The sequence below is a fragment of the Polypterus senegalus genome, chromosome 17 (genome assembly GCF_016835505.1).
Source record: "Polypterus senegalus isolate Bchr_013 chromosome 17, ASM1683550v1, whole genome shotgun sequence".
Taxonomy (NCBI): Eukaryota; Metazoa; Chordata; class Cladistia; order Polypteriformes; family Polypteridae; genus Polypterus; species Polypterus senegalus.
The window spans coordinates 4,015,327-4,038,173 of NC_053170.1; the positions used below are offsets into that span (position 1 = coordinate 4,015,327).

The following is a 22,847-nucleotide window of genomic DNA, read 5'->3' on the forward strand; positions in this document are numbered from 1 at the left end:
TTTTTATAAAGTTTTATAAAGTGCCAGTGCTTGATTGGGGAAGATCTCCCTAAAATTTAACACAAGGGGTGATTTCAGACTCTGTGAGAGGACTGATGCCATAAATTGGCAGCGGTGGGTTTGTCAAATAAAAAGAAGTTAAACTGAATAGGAATTGACTAAACATTCCAAGTCAATTTCTGAATTTTTATATTTGTTATATTAGCACAATATACTTGAGCCTGTTTTTAACCTTTAATTTAACAATGTTTAGTCAAGTTTCTTCTTAAGCTTTATTTGAACAAAAGGCATTGCATGCTGCACCCTTGTCACCTGCTGTGCAGCTGTACAGCCCCAGTGAACAACCGAATTCCACAGCACACAGGAGCAGCTGCAACAGGAAAGCTAACATTCTATGAAAATGAAAATATATTAATTCATAAGTAACAAGTTAGGCTCAATTATGAAATAGTAATTTTAAAAATTAACTGTAAGTTCCAAATAAATATGCGAGGGGAATTTGAGGATTAAAAGTTAGAATTTGAGGGAACAACTTAATTTGTGTGGGGTACTCACAATTTTAATGCCAAATTTAAAGCCCCTAGTGCTTCTTTCAGTGAACATTGCCACAATGTGCAACTATAAGCTGCAGCATAATTTTTTGCATTACTTTTAAAACCTGCAGAACTTACAAAGAGATGTAAACTACTCACTGTGTATCCCTAAGCACATCCCTTAAACTAGGTGTGCTACACCAGGTAGTAATGCAGGAAATTACTCAGCCTGGAGTCACAACATGGAAAAGGGTTACTGTTATGAAACAAATTGGTTTACCTTCCATGGCATTAGTAAGCACACTCATTGCACTTGCAGTTCTTTTCTGAAGACCTGGATCCTCCAAGTAATCCATATTTTGTTTGGAGTAAGGCTGATTGTGTTTCACAACTTCCTCAACTGACTACAGAAAAAAAAAATCAAAACAAAAGGAAGCAAAAGAACAGCAGCAATGAAGGCAAAGTGTAACTATTTTGTCAGACATCATCAATATGTTTTCTCCTTGTTAAAGTTACTCTATGAAAATTAATGAGATGGAGGGGATTATGTTACCAAGTCCAGTGGGTATGGGGGTTTACCTCAGCTTGTACAGAGTTGACTCGCTCAATGACCACCTTTGGTATGACTTTTCCATTGCAGTCTCCGATTTGGTCCCCTTCTTGATCAGTATCAGCATGTTCGGAGTCGCCCTTTTTCTTCTTTACTTGATTTCCAGCTAGTGAGTCCTGGCTGTTTCCATGGGCCTTGGCTGGTCCATGCAGCTGTAAAGAGAAATCAAAGGAGCCATCCCATGCAAGAAATCATTAGGCTGAATTAAAGAATATTCCAACCACATCTGACAGGCAGCTGGTATCATCACACACATGGTGGAAGAACTAGAAATTAGATGACCTGATAGCAAATGTCCAAGTGCAATGTTCCTGGACCACAGATACGTTTTTTTTTTTGTTTTAAGCTGCCCATAACCACTGAAAGAATAGATGATGTCAGGGTGAATGTGGCGGACACTGGAGACAGAACACTTCTAAGGATAACTGCAGCTCTAAAGCTTCCTGAAAGAAGCTTAAGAGTATATTTAAATAGGCCTTGTGGCTAACTGAATGGAAAAGAAAAGACATTGCACCCTTAAGTAAAATGTCCAGCCCCCTCAGTTTTGGAGGAAAGAGTTTTTGAACACTTTTGCATACTTAACTTGAGCCTTGAAAATAACTGTTCTTTGCTTAGTGCGGTTTTACCAGGCGCCAGCCCTGCACCTTACCACCCGGGAGCTGGCAACTAACCTGAATCCTTTAGCCTCTTTTATCTGAGAAAATGACCACTGCCCTGACAATTGACAGCACATGTAACAGCATAATACAACTAAGTGCATACTCGCTCAAGCTCAGTGAACACCACTGTCACATCAGAGCACTAGGACCATGTTCTTTACATGGTGAAGACATCAGAATAATCCTAGTCAGAAAGAACAAATCAGGTTCAAGTAGATGTAACAAAAACAAAGAAAAAGCCTCTCTGAAACCTGACATTCACCCAGAAACTAAGGTAAGGATCATCAGGGGAAAGAAAGTCCTGTCCACCAGATTAAAATTGGCTTGCAATGACACAAAGAGTGGACAGGAGAACAGAACAATAGTTTGGTGTTTGGAATCCAAGTCAAAGAAAAGCGCAGAGGCGATGTCTGTGTCCAGCTGGGTGTGTTCACTTCACAGGTGGACCAGAATCCGTGGAAAATACACAGCGTGCATGTTGTTTCACTTTCACGGCCAAGGTTTGGTGAATTTCAGCAGGTTTCACACCCTCTGCCCAAACACATCTCACTACGGTGCGTTGTTTAACAATGGTAAAATCCTGCAGTGAAGAGTCCTTGTTCATTTGAACTTATCTTCAGCTAGACTGATGACAGATTGCTGCATCGTGCGTGTCTGAACTACCCATAATTTATCATGAAAGTGTTGTGTTGCGTCAGGTTCTATCTGTTGAGGTTACAGCACAATTATCAAGTTACCTTTACTTTTTGATTTAGCATATGTATATTTCTAGCTAACAGGATCTCCATTCTACGTATTGTCAACAACAACTAAGGTTTTGATTTTTGATTTGACAATCATGTACATTTGTCTTCCCAGTTATGATGTTTTGCTTGTCTTTTGGTTCAGGCCTCTTCTTTTTGTATTTTACTTGGCAGGATACTTCTGTTACGCTATACTGGGCCAAGCAGGTTACTCACTTGTGCGTCCTGCTTCTTCAGTTGCTCCAATATTTGCTGAAACTCTTCCTCTTTTTGTCTTGCTTCCTCCATTGTGGCCTCATTCTGTTCTGCGTAGGCCATGGCCACCACAGCCAGAATCAAGTTTATCAAGTAAAAAGAGCCCAAGAAGATAATTATCACAAAGAATATCATGTAGGTTTTGCCAGCAGCCCTTAGGGTCTGAAAGAAATAATGCAACAACACATTCAGAATAAAATATATATGCTGCTTAATCTGTATGTATACACTTAAACAAAAATATAGCTATACCTAGAAACAGAGTTTCATTCAGAATAAAGACCAGAAAGCCAGAAGAGCAAATGTATAGGATTTTACAGCCCATTACACAGTACTTACAACTTCTACTAGATGATGTGCATCAGGCCAATTCTTAAAAACAAATGGCTAGAAAGGACACAGTCATACAAACAATTGAGTTAGCTTGATCACTGGCTGCCACTCAGAACTTGAATGACACCACTAGGTTTACTTGTGTGGTTTTTTAGATGGCTCAATATTTTTAACTTCGAGCCACAGATCTTATGATAGTGAGGTCAGGAGGTTTTGTCTGGATGCAGCTTTGGCAAATCTGGTCTCTTCTTCCTCTCCTTACATTGATTTTTTAAGTTAACGATTAATAAATCAGTGTAAGAGTGGCATGAATTAGAATGGGAATAGAGCTTCCTCACTATGTGACATCTGTATTCTTTATAAAGTGATTTTTTCTAATTGGTGGAATAATTGCTTGATTTTCAATATCATGCAGCACTTTAATAATAAGTAAAAACTTCACATATAACACTATGCAAAAGTCTTAGATAAATGTAAGAAAATCTGTAAAGCAGAAATGCTTTCAAAAATAATGAAATGATTAGTTTCTGAATATCAAAAATATACTATAAAGAGCACTAAACAGTAAAAATCAATATTTGGAGTGCCAGCTATTTGCCTTTAAAATTGCACTAGTTGCCCAAGGTTCACTATCTTATCATGCAGCTTCATAAAAAAATGTCATCTTGTTGAAATCTCCCTAGTTCTCCTGCCCAATATGGTGGTCATCTCTATTGTTTGTCTCTCCAGGTAATCTAAGACAGCCACAATGATGTTGAGATCAGCATTGCATGGAGGCCATACCACCAATTGCTGAACTCCAGATGGTACTGCGTGATGGATGGGAATCTGCTTGTACTTTTCAGCATCGAGGATTCCATTCATTCTGGCCAGATATCATAAAGTAGCACCATGTCTACATGAACCTCCACTGTTCTTACTACAGGCTTCAAACACTCAATTATATAGCGCTATTCAGATCTTCTTGATACTCTGCCCCCTGTATGAGCCAAAAATGTAAAATTATGACTCGTCAGTCTGGTGTACTTGCTGCCCTTGTTCAGAACCGCAATCCTTGTGTTTTTGACCATTGGTTCGCTTTTGGCTTTATTTCAGCTTTGGCAGAATCGCTTTGTGGTAGTAGATCTTCCTACAAGAATGGTCGGACTGTAGAGGGGAAGACTTTGGTTTCACTGGTTTTTGCAAGTTCATAGCTGATAGCTGTGCTAGACTTGTCCTGATTTTGAATGAATGTCATTTTGATTTCTCTCTCACCTTTTGCACTGTATGTCCATGGCCAACCATTGCATTTCTGGTTCTCCATCTTGCTCATTTTCATTTGCGAGTTTAGACAGCACAACTAGAAAATCATGTTAGCAGCGAAATTACTGCCTAGGCCAGTGATGGCGAACCATTTAGAAACCAAGTGCCCAAACTGCAATCCAAAACCCACTTATTTATCGCAAAGTGCCAACATGGCAATTTAACCTGAATACCACCTAAAACTGAACACCAGCATAACCAAGGAGCTGGTGGTGGATTTTAGGAGGCCCAGGCCCCTCATGGACACCATGATCATCAGAGGTGAGTGTGTGCAGAGGGTACAGACCTATAAATACCTGGGAGTGCAGCTGGATGATAAATTGGACGGAACTGCCAATACTGATGCTCTGTCTGTCTGTCTATCTACTGAGCTTTTAGTTTAGAAAAGCCACTCATACATTAACATCTTTTGTCTTAAAAGAAAAACATAATAACAGAGCTTTCAATGATACAAACAACTTTTTGTTGAAAGGTAATGGTTTGCATTCGGTATGCTTTTGAAAAATTAATGTGCTTTTTGCTGTTGTATGTATGCTGATAATTTGTCTAACCTTGGCTTATACTTTGTAAGTTTGGGAGCAACACATGCAGCACTCAGGTCATCTGTTAGTCTGTTTCTGGTGTCAGATTTGATTTAATTCAAAGCTGAAAACAGCTGCGCACAAGCATAAGATGTTCCAAAGAAAGTAAGGAAAGCAATCTCAAGTGCCTTCATTGACTTAAGATTATTTGGCAGAGAATTCCACACTTTAAGGATTTCATTTTCATAACTAACTGTGCTGTGCTGTCCTTTGTCATCCCTTCGATCCTCAAGTGTTTCACGCAGGTCTTCCCTATTAAGCTCCGCCCCCAAAGCTTCCATTATATATTACGGAGTCGTGGATCAGGTGTGGCGATTAGCAACTCCCGGCAATAATTACAGATGCGGACGACTCCTCACCTGTGCGCTTAAGCGAGGACTGCACGCATCACAAAGCTCCCGGAAACCGCTCCGGCCACTCTACCATAACCCTCTTTAAGCGAAAGGCAATTATCTGTTAAAACTAGCCTTTTCAATTTTGAGCTGTGGACCCGCTATACCACATCCCCTCCAACCTCACCAAAGGAATCACAGGCTCAAAAGGCTGCAGTCCGTGCCGCACCCTCAAGCTGCATGTGTGCCGCCCGCCTTACCCCAGACAGGAGAGGAAGGACGCGCTCCCATTGGGCTGCTGGGCAGAGGGGCGGGTGATGTGAGAAAAGTCCTCCGGCGCACGTGAAGAGGGGGAGCGGTGAGGGGAGCAGCCCGGCCCCGCATTCCTCTGGCTTTATAGTAACGAACTCTGTGCTCTGGCGACGGCGCGCGTGCCCACTGAGAGGGCTTTGAGTGCCCCCTTTGGCACGCGTGCCATAGGTTCGCCACCACTGGCCTAGGCGATATCTTGATGATATAGGATGACCAACTTGTGTCTTGTTGCTATGCTCACACTTGTCATGATGTATGAATTGATCATTTGAGAGTTAAACTGTTCCTTTGGCCGCTGCCACACCTTTTAGTTTGCTTGCCATTTGCCCAGTTTAAATCCTTCTGCACCCATATCTGTTTCAGTCCATCAGGTTGGTTCCATGAACTGCTTATGCCAAATGATCTTTAGTAACTTTTAGTTATCTTTGTTTAGTCCTGCACTGGACAAGAGAACAAAGTCATCAAGTTTTGAACTTAGAAGTGCTCCGTTACTTAAATGTTTCCGTCTAATGTTAAATACAAAAATCTTTTGGTAAAATTTAACTTTTTGGAAAACTAGGGCGCTTTGCCCCCTACTTGCTTCACTCGCCCACCCCCGGGTTTGGTTAACCGGATATACAATTTAAAGAGATTGTTATTTTCATCGCAATTGTTACATACTCTTTTGACTCTATGTTGCATCGCTTCTCCGTGATCATAAATATACACCTGACCAAATTGTGGTTTCTTCGAAATGAAACTTGTCGTAGCTTTAATTGTTGCGGGACCACAGGTTCTCATAGTGTATGGTCCATTATTGTGTTAATCTATGTTCTGAGCACTGAATGATGCAAACGCAAAAAGATTATTGCATACTCTGATATTTTGCCTGTAATGTTTGTGGATTTCACTTTCACCAAACAACAAATCTTTTAATTCTCGCGGATACTCCTCTTCATTGGGAGGCAACACTACTTTTCCCTGATGGCAACACAAATTTCATCAAGAACATGGGGACACAGTTGGAAACTTGTTATGGGTAAATTTCACACAAACATTAGGAAGTTTTTCTTTACACAAAGAACCATAGACACTTGGAATAAGCTACCAAGTAGTGTGATAGACAGTAAGACGTTAGGGACTTTCAAAACTCTATGTTTTTTGGAAGAAATAAGTGGATAGGAGTGGCGAGCTTTGCCGGGCTAAATGGCCTGATCTCGTCTAGGATATTCTAATGTTCTAAAAATTAGAAGATGTACAAGTTGCTGACTTAAACTTTAAAGCAGAACAATATCTGCATACTTCTAACGTATCACCTATGTCCATAAATTCAATCTTTTTTTGCTGTTCCGTTATTTCACCAAATAATAATTTCCATTAGCTTGTGGTAATGCGATCTTTACTCTCTTTTTTTGATACTTTCGAATTTTACTACTTTCATAATCTCTAACCTGCTCTGCATGTGTATCGCGCCAACGCTTTTGAACCTCTTTATGAAGTCTTTTATTTCTGACCCTGATTGGACCTACGAGGTTTTCAAGTCCACTTGGTCCGGGCTGATTATTAATTTCCTTATTTTCAGAATTTGCACATAGATCATTATTGTTCTTTTTTGCATTCTTTTCTCTCCAACATTTTTGGGTCTCTTTTCAACGAGCTGCTCTTTCTTCTTCGCTTAGTCATTGACATGCCATCTAGAACATATAAAATTTTTAAGAGCTGAGAGCACATGAAGTGTGTCTGCCAAAAGCATTCCAACAACTGAGAGGTTAGATATCCGTGATCTTGTTTTAAATGGGTTGTTCTCGCGGGACGTCAAAGTGTCTTTCTGAGAAGGTCACATCTCGACCCAAGATTTTTTTTATATAATAGAGAGATTTGAAATTTTCTTTCACATTGATGGAGAACGCAAAAAATATATGCCTAAGACTTTTGCACAGTACTGGAACCATTTTTTGAATAATAATAATGACTAAGTTTGGTGGGACAGAATATTTTTACATTCTTAAATCACTGCATATATGAGCACAAAGGTTATGCTTTAAAAATTTAAAAACAGTGATGAATGAGCAGAGCCAAAATTACTCCTAAATTCAACAAAAAAACTGAATTGGGAACAAACACCTAATAACCAGGTGAGGAAGAAGTATTGTGTTCTGATTAGCTGGTTTCCCAAAATGAATAATGTGAGTTTTTATAGCTTAAGACTGGAAGAGAATTCAGAAAATGAGTCACCTTGACCTTATATCACATACAATTGGTTTAAATAATTAATTACTGTATGTACTATAATCAGCGAAGGCCAATGAAATAAACAGTACACCCACTTCCAGTCTGATATATTTTGGAAAGGTCTTTGTGCTGCAACAGATTCTGCAAGGATTCCCCAAAACTTTGTATAATGTTATAAAATAAGGTAAAAAAATGGATAAAAAGAAAAATTTTACCTTTTTACACGTAGAAAGGTTTCAGTGTATTTGATAATTGTTGACAGTAATGTGGCTTGAAACTGGCAGATGATTCAGAGCTTGCAAATCATTTAGCATTAAATAAAAATCAAAAAAGCGGAGGTCCTAATTGACTATAAATATCACGATCGATAAACTGCTACTGTGTATTTTTTGCATAACAAAAACGAATTTATTGTAAGCATTCCAACTTTTGTTTACATGAATTAACCTCTTTCATGTTTGTTTTTAGCACAGAAGGGCTTCGGTGCATACTGCATATTGACTAGATTCATGTTTGAGAAACTGTACATACCAGCTGGAAAAGATTCTCCCAGTAATCTTGAGTCATTAGTCTGAATAAAGAAAGAAAAGCCCAACCGAAAGTGTCATAGCTGGTGTAACCGTAGTTTGGGTTCCTTCCTGCTTTCATGCACATGAATCCTTCTGGGCACTGTCTGTAAAGAAGAAAAATCAGTTAGAATCAAAGATTGATAATAAAAGACTTGTGCAGAAATTGAAGGTGTGGAGTTGCTGAAATTGCTTTCAAGGGATGCGGAGGGGACTATTTGAAACAGAAACCCTCTTTTCCTCATCTTTCCTAAATGTTACTCCCCCCAAGTGTCTTGCATCTGGGTTTAACATTTTAGCCTGCCATATCTGCAAGGCTCAGTCATACAGAAGTGGTGCTGACACCTCCTGGCTCCAGCTTTCATTTCATGCCATTTATAATCATTTTAATAGTTAACATATCACCTCTTGTCAAGAACGGTCCTGGTGTTATACCACATATGGGTGACTTTTGTCCTTCAACACCCAGATTAAATGAAACTGAAAAAACAGTTATAAATTTCATTTGAACAATTAATTGACTTAATTTATCCTCCTTTCACTTGGATTATAAAGCTTCAGCATAACCTCCTTATCAAGGTGTGTTTGTAGATGTCTTGATGCATCCTGCCTGTAATGTTGATGTCTGCAGCTCATCTCCTAAAGTGCTAGAATGAATATAGATTTGTATTGTCCTGTTTCTGTTACTCTTCAGGTTCTTAATGGTGGCACATAAAGAACTAATTATTTACTATGCTTCCCTAATGGCACACTTCATAATAATTAACACTATTAAGCAAAAGTATATCACTGGCCACGTTGGCAGAACTTGTTGACTCACCCAGCATCTGAGCTGTTACCACACAGTAAGGCATCTGCGGCCCCCTCTAGAAAGTAATAGTTACCTTGAAAAAACAGAAAGATAGGAAATTTAAAAAAAAAAAAAAAAAGAGTACAATGACTTTAAACAAGAGTAGACCTAAATAAAGAAACTGGGACAAAGGTGAAGCAAGCACACAAACACACCAATACAGAGCAAATTGACACACCAGGGATCAGCAGATCTTTTTGTCCAGCATATACATGGTCTATAGCAGTAATCCCTTCATCTTTTTGACCATTATATATAATACAGACCCTGATCAATGTTATGTGATTATATGAACATACATAAAACCTAAGGGCACCTCTGCCCCCCACTCTTCGATTTTATATCCATGTAAGACATGTACAAAACACCAAGGGGGAATGATCCCCTTCCCCATTCGTATTCTTATAAGCACATAAGACTGTGCACTGAACCCCAAAGGATATACAGTAACCCCCACCATGTAATACTGTGTGAACGCAAAGGAAAACTTCAATCCCCCCTCTATTTTATCTATGATTTTGCACAAAACCTTCCGTTTTGCACAAATCCAGGAAAGGTCCCTAGCCTATTAGGAGATACAGACACAGATCAGACATAAAGACTGTAGGAAAGCTGGGAAATGATGAACAAGACTCAGGAATATTGGGATATATGGGCATACTCCAGTAGGAATACAGTTCTTCTGATGCTCAATGGCACAGGAAAATGATATCATATGGCAATTGGGCTTCTGGATTACTAAAATACAGTGGGTAAGGAATGACATAGCATTTGGTGGTGTGATGTTCTTTCAGGTAAGCCAAAGAAGTTCAGGTGAGACTGTGTAATGCAAAGCAAGGACGAGGCTCTGAAGATTTTTGGAACTGGAGAGATACAGTACTTGTAGAAACATCTAACACTGTGTCAGTGTCCTATAGTTTTGTAATGTGACAAGGACAACAGTACACAGGAGCACCTACACAAACAATAAGAATTTGGTATATGGTAGATAAGGAAGTAATCCTACACAGACATGTTTAAGGAGAGTATTGTGACTCATTCTAGAAAGACAAAGACGCCAGTGAGGGGACACTAGAGGTGAAAGCACATTTCTGCCACAAGAGGGCACATAGACCCCAAAAAGGATCATGTGGGTTTCTGCTGCTCTTATAACCAAACAGGCAACCAGGAGATCATCTATGCAACTTGGCCCAGCACCACAGAGTGAGGGCTGCAGAAGAGGGCATCGCTCCTTCCAATGAACTATTCCACCCCTTCTGTTTTTGATACGCATTACATATTCCATATATACTTACAACAGTACTGCCACCACAGAGGACAAAAGGAGGAATTGACACCTCATCTTTCTTGTTCTGCCTCTCAGTTTTGGACAAAAGGGTTTTTGAACACTTTCTCCTACTTTTACGCTAAGAAATGGATACACTTAGTCAGTGGTCACAAAACAACACTGACTGCTAACTCATACTAAAATTAAACTGTCCAAGAAGTCTTTTGCATCAATTTTTCAATGTTGATGTGTCAGTTGTTGGGTAATATGAATTACTGGCAGCTTTTTTTTTTAAAGTTATGTGTAAGATTGAGCTCCTTAACTGCCATAGTTGCATATTTACATCTGTATCTTTCATTAATATTTATAAATATGTTGTTCCTACAATCAATGAATCTGTTAAGGTAGGTGAATGTTGACAGAAATTCTGACAAATTTTATAATAAAAATGTTATTAGTGAGTATCTGTTGCTAATTCAATTTATTGGGACTGAAAGTGAAGACAATGTTGCATTTGGGTCGCTGCAGTGGATCCATTTTAACTGAAATATCATCAGCCTCCCCCCAGAATTTCAAATGCCCTCATCTAGATTTTTCCCTGGTGCCAACTCTGCTCACTGATGGGTATACAAAGCAAGGACAAAAGGCAAGAGGACAAACGGACACAAGGAAATGGGGACACACTGCAGTTGCTTCTCAGAGAAATAAAGAACGTTGTTTATTGGACTGCATGCTTTATGAGAAGATAAATAGCTAATAACAGTTGTTTCAGTGAGTAGCAGAGCTTTGATGAAGTATGATAATGCTGCTTTTACTTGATCCAGCTCTCACATGTCTGACGTGTGCCCCAACCTACCCCCCCAACACTAGCATTAAGCATTCAGCCATTTGTTAAATAACATCTGTCATTATAATGTCACACCATATGTTTCAGTTAAACTTATTGTGGGCAGGCTTTCTCTATGTAACAAACCAAAAGCATTCAGTCCATATTTGAATTTTACTTTCAAACCAAACAGATGGACTTTGTAATTTATAACAATTCTAACCACAAAATGTAAACATTGAAAGTAAACAAAAAGGACAATTATGTCTAAAAGCTTTTAGATTACTTTCAAGAGGCTTCTAAGTAAGCACCAAAACAGGTCCCTTTACTAATCTTTTATTTGTTTTGTGATGTACACTTTGAAATTCAGATATTCTTTCATGATTTTTGTTGTTTCCCCATTACAACTGTAAAAATGTAAATAAATCTTTGCTTCGTATGGGACCACCAACTAGCAGTTGTGTATGAGTACAGCAGTAAAGAAAATCAAAAATCAGTATAGAATAGTCCATCCAGTGCCAGTGCTTCCACATAAGTGACACTTCAGTGATACCATAGGAAAATCACTCAATGGAAGATTTTACTATGCAATACAACTGATTGTACTGTACAATAATATACAGTCAAGTATAATACCATAAGGAATATTAATTATGTACGCACATGAATGTACAGTAAAACCAACAGGAAATTAAATCAAATGAACAACTTTAATATTTAATATGAGGCTAAACACATTGGGTCAAATGAAATAAATTCAATACATAGATAAACAGATTGGTCCAGGGCTGGCTTAATGCCTTTGTCCATGTCGACATTTACCGATCTACTGTGTGTGGGTTCACGTTAACTTCTTTCTCTTCCTCATCCAACATATGTTCTGTGGGACAAACAAGCTGTCAGCTATCCTTACTTACAAATTTCATTGAGTCTGTGTATGTGTGTGGGCTCATGTATATTAAGATTAATTACTTATCTTAACAACTACTTGTGCAAAAAGCTTTCAAATCAATAGGCCTGGAGCCATGACTAACTGTACAAAACATAATTGAAATGCATACAGGCATGAAACACAACTAGCACCTGTGAAAGCAACTCCTCTGTGTCCGCTACGCTGGAATATGGTTTTCTTGCATTAAGAGTGACCAGTCGGGGATGAGATATTGTAATTAGCAGAATCCAATCAGGGAAGAACCACAGAACCGACTGTACTTGCAATCTAGCTTTCACCACTGTCTCATTAACAGGCACGTTGCCATCAATTAGAAAAAGTATTAGTTATCCAAATAAAAACAGTGTGATTAGCATCTGCATTTTCAAAACTCTGTTTTCACACAATCACACTGAGGTGGTGTTTTCAGAAGCTCTGGAATTTATTTTCAAAAGATAAAACACTGTCTGCATTTTTTTAAACAAAAACATAGTAGTGGGGACATAGTCTTTGTATTAATACAAGAGGATATGTGCATTTGATTATTATAAGCGTTTTTTTTGTAAACATTTAAAAAAAAAAAAAGATGGTTGAACCCATCACTCGTAACACCACTTCTGTGTGCTTTATTTCTGGTGGCTGCAGATCTATACATATTTACAACAGAATCTACGTTTTGCCTGTCCCGTTTAAATTTTATAAATCTTTAACATCAGTGCTTGACCTCATAAATGCTCTACAGAATCAATGGACACAAACTCCCACAGAAACATTCCAGAATCTTGTGGAAAGCCTTGCAAGAAGAGTGGAAGCTGTTATAGCTGCAAAGGGGGGAACCAACTCCATATTAAAGTCTATGTATTTGAATGCAATGTCATTGAAGTCCCTGTTGATGTAATGATCAGGTGTACCAATACTTTTGTCCATATAGTTTATGTTCAGTTTCTGATCAACACGTGAGAGCCCCTTTAATCCAGAGGTCATCATCAGTTATAGACATTTGGGCAAACAAGTTCATAACATGGCCATCAGGCTGCAACTAAAGTAGAGAAGCAGGAAGTCCCTAGATAGTCCTGAGTAACCGAACACTTTCACACCCAACCAAGTTACTGCTAAAGGAAAAGAAAATGAACTTAAGCACATTTTTTTTTAAAATACAAATCTCAGTAAGCATATTTCCAAACCTTATTTGCTGTCATCATTCATTTTGTTAACTTCCATGTCTAAATGACCCACATCTTTCCATTAACCCTGGCTAATCAAGATGCACCTGAAGACAATTTAATGAGCTTCTCCAGAGAGCTACAGAACTCATGCTCTCTGTGCATTTTTTGAGATATTTGACCTGGGCTGTACTTGCAATCTAGCCTTCTCCACTGTCTCATTAACAGGCACCTTGCCATGAATTAGACAAAGTATTAGTTACCGTCATCATTAATGTATTCGTCCCAGTCAAACCAGCTGTTGTCTGTTCCATTGAAATTCCCAGATGTCTCATTGAAACTGAAAGACGTCTCATTGTAGGCCATGGTCATATTTTCAAAAGAAATGGGCCACCTAACACACTTGTGCCTCAGGTTACCCATGAAGAGTTGCAGGCCAATGAGGGCAAAGACTGCCAGACAGAAGACGGTGAGGATCATCACATCAGACAGTTTCTTCACCGATTGGATGAGTGCGCCCACAATGGTTTTCAAACCTGTAAAGACAAAAACAGAATAACTACTGAAATCTTTAATGGGCAGCATGGTAATGCTGGGATCAGTGCTCCTACTTTATAGGTCCAGGTTCAAATCACTCTTCTCTCATTGTCAGTGTGGAATTTGTTTATACTCCCTGTGCTCGTGTGGGCTTTCCTCTGGGTGCTCCAGTTTTCCTCCAAGGTTAGATAACAAAAAAAAAAAAACTTTACATTTACAGTGCTTGTTTCAGTACTCAAAGTGCTTTACACAGTCAGAAGGGAACCAGTTCAATCACCACCAATATGCAGCATTCACCTGGATGATGCGACAGCTGCCATTATTGCATTAGTACTTTCACCACATATTACCTATTAGAAGGAGTGAGAGAGACAGTTAAGAAGTTAGGGACAGGGGATCATTTAGGGACAAGAATGATAAGGCTGTAGTGGACAATTCAGTATGGACATTGATAAACACCCAACTCTTTACAAAAGATGCCCAGGTGTCTTTTATGACTACAGAGAGTCGGGACCTCAGTTTTATGTCTCATTCAAAGTTGGGTGCCATTTTTAACAGCACAGTGTTCTTGTCAGTACGGCATTGGGGTCCACATACAGATTACAGCACCCACTGCTGGCCTAACCACCACCTTTTCCAGCAGGACCCCTAGCTTTTCCTAGATAGTCTCCCATCTAAGTACTGGCCAGGCCTGACCATGCTTAGCTTCAAGTGGATTACCTGTACTGAAGTGTGTGTGGTATGGTTGCTGGGTAACTGCCTAAATTGGTCCCTTCTAACTGTAGCCTCTGTGTGTGTGTGCACATGTGTGAATGGGCCCTGTGAAATACTAATATCCAGTACTGCTGCTACAATAGGCTGTGACCCCCTGCAACACTAAATTAGATTATGTGATTCTGAGACTTCCATCCATCTATTTTCATAACCCACCTTTTCCAGGGAAGGGTCGTGGGGCAGCTGAAGCCTATCTCAGCAGGACTGGTATGTTGAAAACTTTAAGTGAATAATGAGAGACTAGTACAGAACCTACACACAATGACACCTAGTAGATAAGAAAACAAACTAAAGATTAATCTACCACTGCCTCTCTATAAGCAGAAGTCACTTAAGACAAAGCCACTGCTGCTTGTAGAAACACACTTTTGGAATGAGTATATTGCTAATACTTAAAAAATATCTATATCATTCGATTTCTTTTAATAACCATCAGAGATGCATAGAAGGAATTTTCTTCTTAATTTTATTAATGTTCATATTGGTTACATTTGATGGGTGAGTTAGTAATAACACCAGAGTGGACAGTCACATAGCAATGCAGGCCACAAGGTGATGCCACCTGAAGTACTAAAAGTTTCTATGTCATCTCAAGGGCCCTGAACATTCCTAAAAGAAAGTGTATAAGTTCAGCAATATCACTGCAAAGCGGACTAATGAGAATCACAGTTACAAACACAAAAAATACATAAAAAGACATTGAAGGAGGAAACGGATGGGAAGCCTTGCTGTTCCATTTGTGTTGATGCTAAACATCTGACCGTTTTTCTCTTTTTCTCAAGACAAAAACTTAAAAAATACAAAACGCACAGTGACTATGGTTGTGCATTCCCAATTCTTTACAGATTTCAGGAGTTAATGTCTAAATGGTGAAGGCAATTTTCAAGTTCCAGGCCTCACTAAGTTTACTTTAATTAAACTTTTTATTTTCATTTGGTAGAACACTAATTGTGATCAGGTGGCATGGATGGTGCTACCACTTTACAGCTCTGTTTACATGGGTTCATTTCACAACCTAGCTCCTGTCTGTACTTAATTTGCACATTTTTCTCATGTCCTCATTATCTTTTTTTGACCACATGCTCTGATAACCTTCCAAGTCCAAAAGATGCACAGATTACAATGACAGACAGATGTTATTTGGCTAGTTGTGAGTCTAAGTGTGGGAAGTGTGCATTAGTGTGAACAGAGCAGGTCATGAGTCCAGTTCCAATTTAAATCCTAACAAGACTAGGATAAGCTTTGGCCCCATAGTACTTTGCAACTTCATATAGTGTCTTACACTTTATGGTAAATGCCACTCCAAGGGGCTCTGTCAGTACTGTACTATTATACTTACACTATGGGAATTGACAAATGAAATGATATCATTAATACCACATGGAGAGTCAGTCCTGCTGATGCAACCAGTGCTGTTTGACTTAATACAGTGCATTTGAAACAGAAAGAAATTCCAATCTGGTTCACAGATCAACTCTTTATCTCATTATATATTTATGTATATTATATGTATATATAAAATAATCTTCCACAGTATAAGTCAAGCTATGTGTCGTTTCCTAAAGCTCACTTAAGGAGTCAGTACTGAAAATTAATAAACCAACTTTATAAATTTTATACTGTATATTTTATAATAAACTCTCTTCTAGAGTGTTTAACCGGTGTAAATACAGTTTTTACATATTTATAAAGTGTGAAGCCAGACTGGTGAAGTGACAAACTCAATATCACAAAGTGTATCAGTCATGAGGTGTAAAAGAGCAACCTTGTAATATTATGTAGTGCCTTTGACAATCAAACCACAGGGATCGGGTAAGGATTCCAACTAGGGATGTTAAATTTTATTTATTAAAAGTTTTATTTCATGGTCACATGGGCAATACGCCTATAATATTCATTTTGTAATGGGGAAAAAAAATCACATGTGGCCTTCTGTTTATTTTATTTGTAAAAACACCAAGATGTGTAAGGCTTATACATGGCTAGGTAGAAGCTTGTTTTAAAAAATTAAAATGAAAATCAGTGAACAATAACCAATAACCAGTGCGATTTCTTCACTTGTGAGCCGTATGACCAGCTTAAGATGCACAAACACTGTGTTGTGATTTTGTTACCTTTGTGAATCCATGTGCAGGTATTGGCCTGCAAAACACAATGTGATTCCACAGCGGGGCTTTACATGTGGGGGATCTCCAGGTGAAAAATGTTTAGTAAGAGCGTCCTGCAGTTGCCGTTTTCTTGCTTTTATTATGATTGAAAGTAAATCTGTGTAATTTAAATATAGAATATACAATCCTTCATAATATTGTATTCAGGCACCGACACTTAATAAAAAAAATCAGATTCTGGTCTCTTCTAATGAAGTTAACTTCTCTAGTGACTAAGGTGTAAGTGTTTTGCTGATCCTCAGCAACTTACCTACACTTGCCTGCACAGCTATCATAAAACTGGTTTAGGAAATATTTTGAGAAGGATGTTTACCACAAAACATATTTTGCAAAATAAAATTTGACTGATTTAATGAGGAAAAAAATCTGCTAGCAATACCTACCAGGAATAACAGTAATTGTTTTCAGAGCTCGAAGCACACGGAAAGTTCGGAGAGCTGAGACGTTGCCCAAATCTACAAACTCAGTAGTGTAACTGGCAGAGAAAACAGAGATTGCATGGGATCAGCACAGGGTCAGAAAAAAAATATTTACATGAAAGCTGTTACATTGCTGTACTTCACTTGGGTGCATTACACAAACGAAAAGGCAATTCCGTGGATATAGTCTGACATGAAGCTAAATTTAGAACAAGGCAACTGGTCACAAATGAAGCCAAATGGTAGCTTTATCCATGAAATGACAGCATGCACCGCTCACAACACTGAGCCCTCATGTGGACACTGCAAAAAATACAACTAGACTATTAAAACAGGATCTGATTGTGTTGTTTCTTCAATTTTTACAAAGCAACGCAATTAATTTAGATGAAGAAATTGTCGTTTTAAAAAAATGAAATGAACATCAGAGTAGGGGCAGTTACTCAAAGAACGTAATCTATTTAAAATTATTTTATTTTACATTTCTCTCTAAATCAATATTATGTACCAATTGGAAAGTACAAGAACGACACACAAATGTTTTTTCGATATTTGAATAACTTCAGAAATAACTAATTATAGTGAACTTCATTTCAACAGATAAACAAGTAAATGACATGACTGACATTAACACTGTGAGACTTCAAACATATAAATCAGCAGGTAGAGGTCTTTAATTCATAAAAATAATTCTTACTAAATAAATTTTTTATAATCTATATATAAAAACAGAATGTCTGTATGCCCACTATACAACCCTAAACCCTTTGGCCGATCTAAAGTATATTTTGCTAATTACTCTCTAGGACCACACGGGCAAGAACGGCTAACATGAAGCATGAACACCTCACCCTCTCTACAATTTCATCCCCATAAGACATAAAAAATCTCAATACTATTTCTTTATTAACAGCACTTGGTGGTTTTCTGTGTTGCAGATTATGAATCTGAATTTTTTTTTTTTAATTCAAGATGGTGGATTCAAAATGGTGGACCAAAATTTTTCAAAATTAAAAATGTAGGTACTGTATGTGAAACAGACAATTTGAACTCACGATGCCAATGGAGAAGATGTGATCATTGGACAACTATTAGATTTTAAGCAACTGCAATATCCAGAAAGACTTGTATTCGCTAAGACTATAAATAAATTCCAAGGACAGTAACTTAGGATAGTAGGAATTAACTTAGGAAATCTATGCATTTCCCATGGTCAACTATATGTTGCTTGTTCCAGAGTGGGAACACCAAAACATTTATACATTTACGCACCAGAGGGGGAAAACAAAAGTTTTGTATATTAGAGAGATAGATAGAGAGAGAGAGAGATAGATAGATGGATAGATAGAGAGAGATAGAGAGATAATATTAATCCCCAAGGGGAAATTCACATACTCCAGCAGCAGCATACTGCACAAATGCTGATGTTCCAGATATAAGAAGCCTGAGCAACACCAGTTGGTTTAAGATAGTTAAACTGAATTAAACACTCAAAATAACTGAAAACATGGAGTTAATAAATGGTAAAATCATTGCCAATAATTGCTAGAGTATTTATGGGGTGACTCGATCAAATGTCAGGATCTCTTGTATCTTGGTAATCTTTACACTAACAAAAGAATACTCATTGGCCTTGTAATCTTAGGCTCTAAAAATGACAACAAAATCCAGCCCTATTCAACTCATCATTCTCTGTCTTCTTCCAAAGTACAACATGTCTTTAAGAGATCTTGCTGAATTACTAACTCGGTTAAGTTGTTTTTGCTAGGCAATCATTCTTGTGGGTGATTTTAATATCTACATTGATATTTCTACATGTAAACATACACTGATTTAGTTATTTGCTCATGGTTTTCTTCTAGTATCTTGCATTATTATTCCTACTTATTGTTTCTTATTCTAATTCAAAACTTTGTGTTTCCTGTATTTGGTATATACTAATTTGTACTAAGTGCTACCTATTTTATATTTTTGTGCGTTTATTTTTATTTTTCCCTTTTGAAAAGTTGCGAAATGCTTTGAGCATGGGTAAGGCACTGTATAAACATATCTATACTAATAAAAGGCAAAGCCCTCACTCACTCACTCACTCACTCACTCATCACTAATTCTCCAACTTCCCGTGTGGGTGGATGGCTGAAATTTGGCAGGTTCATTCCTTATAGCTTCCTTACAAAAGTTGGGCAGGTTTTATATCGAAATTCTACGCGTAATGGTCATAACTGGAAGCAGTTTTTCTCCATTTACTGTAATGGAGATGAGCTTCAACGCCGTGGGGGCGGAGTTTCGTGTGACATCATCATGCCTCCCACGTAATCACGCAGTACATAGAAAACCAGGAAGACCTCAAAAAAGCGCTGAAGAAGACATGCATTATATAATTGAGAAGGCAGCGAAACAATAAGAAGCGAGCGAGTGACATATACAACCATATTCATGAGTTCTGCTACTTCGGAAACAAAGCACGATGTAAACCCACACTTTAAATTAAGTTCATAGACAGGCTGCCGCTGGCGTTTGTAATTTAGTGCCTGCCCATATAAGGCCGTCCGTCAGCGGCAATCCAATAGCAAACTGCCACGGGTAAATATTCACGGGTGAAGGACTGTGCTTATGGAGAGGAAGATGAGATGGTCAGGGTGGTGTTTGACACAAACTCAGTGAAACTGCGAGAGAACGTTTTAAGTGCCAGGACTAAGGTAACATTACATACAGCCATGGACATAGCACGAGATGGCACCAGCACAGCTGGGAACCTTCGATGCAAGTACACCGAGTGGCTCACGTGAACTGACGCAGTGCACAGATAAAAGCAACAGTTCCAAAGAGCGCTGAACAAAACCAATTACACAATTGAAAAGGCAGCAAAAATATGAAGCGCCTGATACATACAAGCATATTCATAAATCCAACTACTGCGGAAACAAAGCACACGTTGGAAAAAGTCAATGTCCCGCTAAAGGAAGACAGTGTAAAAACCCGTGCATGCAGTGTGTCAGGTCTCAGATAAAGAAGAAAACGAGCTGTTTATTGATGCAGTAAGAAACGAATCGATGAATGAAACCTGTCATCTTTACAACGATTGACAAACACGGAATGTAACTTGAACACAACACATCCTACAAATACGAACCTGATTGAAAGAAATAATGATAATCAAATCCTTAAAAACAGCAACACTCAGTAACACTCACAAAACAAATACTGTATATTGACAGTCATGTTACGTTATTTTTAAAATGTTCCCTTTTCTTTTTCTACCTTTTTAACACACTACTTCTCCGCTGCGATACACGGGTATATATATATGTATATATATATATCCCGCTCTACATACTCGAATAATGGATACTTTATTCGCCATCAATGATTGTTTTGGTAAAGCCATACTCAGTGTATTCATTAGTTTTAGAACGGTAAAAAAGTAAGAGCGAGGGGAGGATGACTTATTGAGGCATGCAGGCTGTAGTGCGCGTCAACTCTATCTGAATTGCGCGATCACATTTCAAAAAATATATCTTTTCAAGTTCTATTTAGTCCATATTTGTCAAACTCAAGGGCCACGGGCCACATCCAACCCGCGTAATTATATCCGCCCGAGATCATTTTATATACTGTATTATTGTTATTAATGGCCCGGGTATATGAAGCGCTGGTACCACAATAAACTACAGATCCCATAATGCAGCGCTTCAGCTGTGAAGTGATTTCAAGTGAAGCTACTTTTATGGGAGACACAAATGCACCAGTGCAACTTTCCCTGTTGCCAAGTAATGTTGAACCAAGTCGTCACTATGGTGTTCCCAAATACGCACTTTGCTGATAAACTGAGCGCACTGAGTTTGCACGGCACTTTGGTGACTTTGAAGAACAAAAAAAGTCCGTCTACATGCGGCTCGAACCTTGTGCATGTTTGGTAGCACATATCTGTGTGAGAAGCTCTTCTCAGTGATAAAGACTAACAAAACAGCACACAGGAGTCGCCTCACTGATGAGCACCTGCAATCCATCCTGAGAATCTCCACAACACAGAACCTCACACCAAACAGAAACGAACCTGTGGCCAAAAAAAGATGCCAGGTGTCCAGCTCTAAAATGACACATGAGCAAAGACAACTGAATGATTTTATTTGTTATTGCTGAAAGGAACACATTTTATTTATATTTCCAGGTTTTGTTATGCAGCATGTTCATATTTGAATTTGTATCATTTTGACAGGATATATTTTTATGGAGAGCAAAATCTTTTGGGATATTTAAAATCTAAGTTTATTTTTATATAAAATTACATAAGAGTAAAGAAATTTGAATGTTTGTTCTTTTAACGCTTACTTTATTTCTAACTTGTATAATTTAGACAGGATATATTTTATGGAGAGCAAAATATTATAAGTTGTTTAAGGTTTGAGTTGATTTATTCACGAATAATATTCCTGTCTGTTTTTACCATTCCTACCAAAGATATTTCTGTCGACTAAATAAAAATTCCTTCTATTTAAAATTTAAATAGAACTTGAACAAATACGATAGTTCATAAAATCCACGCAGACTTGCACGTAAGAGCGGGAGTCATCCGTTTTAACAAGCAGCGTATTGCACTGATACGAAATAGCTGTGTGTGTATATATGTAGATATGTATGTATATGTATATATATGTTTATATATGTGTGTGTGTATGTATGTATATATATATGTATTTGTGTGTATATATGTGTGTGTATGTATGTATGTGTGTATGCATTTATGTGTGTGTGTATATGTATGTGTATATATGTAGATATATATGTATGTATATATGTGTATATGTATAGATATGTATATATATATATGTTTATGTGTGTGTGTAAATATATATATATATATATATATATATATATATGACAACAACACTCATCACTCACAACAGTGACAAAACAATTACATTGACAATCATGTTACGTTATTTTCAAAATGTTTCCTTTTCTTTTTCATTGCTTCTTTAACACACTACTTCTCCGCTGCGAAGCGCGGGTATTTTGCTATACTGTATATTAGTCAGTCCAATCAGTTATTCTCCAACCGGCTATATCCTAACACAGGGCCACGGTGGTATGCTGGAGTCAATCCCAGCCAGCACAGGGCACAAGGCAGGAACAAACCCTGGGCAGGGCGCCAGACCACCGCAAATAATGTATATTGTTATTATTATTATTGGTTTCAACAACATTTATTTATATAGCACATTTTCATAGAAAGTATGCAGCTCAAAGTGCTTTACATGATGAAGAAAGAGAAAAAAGGCAAAATAAATAAAAATTAGAATAAGGGAACACTAATTAAAATAGAAAAAAGTAAGATCCGATGGCCAGGGAAGACAGAAAAAACAAAAAGAAAAACTCCAGATGGCTGGAGAAAAAAATAAAATCTGCAGGGGTTCCAGGCCACGAGACCGCCCAGCCGCCTCTAGGCATTCTGCCTAACATAAATGACCTCAA

The 22,847-nt window shown here is 38.0% G+C and overlaps 1 protein-coding gene across 1 annotated transcript in view; it reads right to left on the bottom strand.

Moving 5' to 3' along the window:
- scn4ab (sodium channel, voltage-gated, type IV, alpha, b) overlaps positions 1-22,847 on the bottom strand; it is a 100,354-nt gene that overhangs the window by 50,438 nt on the left and 27,069 nt on the right. The window contains exons 6-12 of the mRNA XM_039739452.1: positions 17,337-17,428; positions 13,738-14,010; positions 9,258-9,321; positions 8,403-8,544; positions 2,762-2,962; positions 1,113-1,295; positions 814-937 (exon numbers count right to left, since the gene is read on the bottom strand). Of these exons, the coding sequence (XP_039595386.1) occupies positions 814-937; positions 1,113-1,295; positions 2,762-2,962; positions 8,403-8,544; positions 9,258-9,321; positions 13,738-14,010; positions 17,337-17,428 (1,079 nt within the window). The remainder of the gene's footprint in view (positions 1-813; positions 938-1,112; positions 1,296-2,761; positions 2,963-8,402; positions 8,545-9,257; positions 9,322-13,737; positions 14,011-17,336; positions 17,429-22,847) is intronic.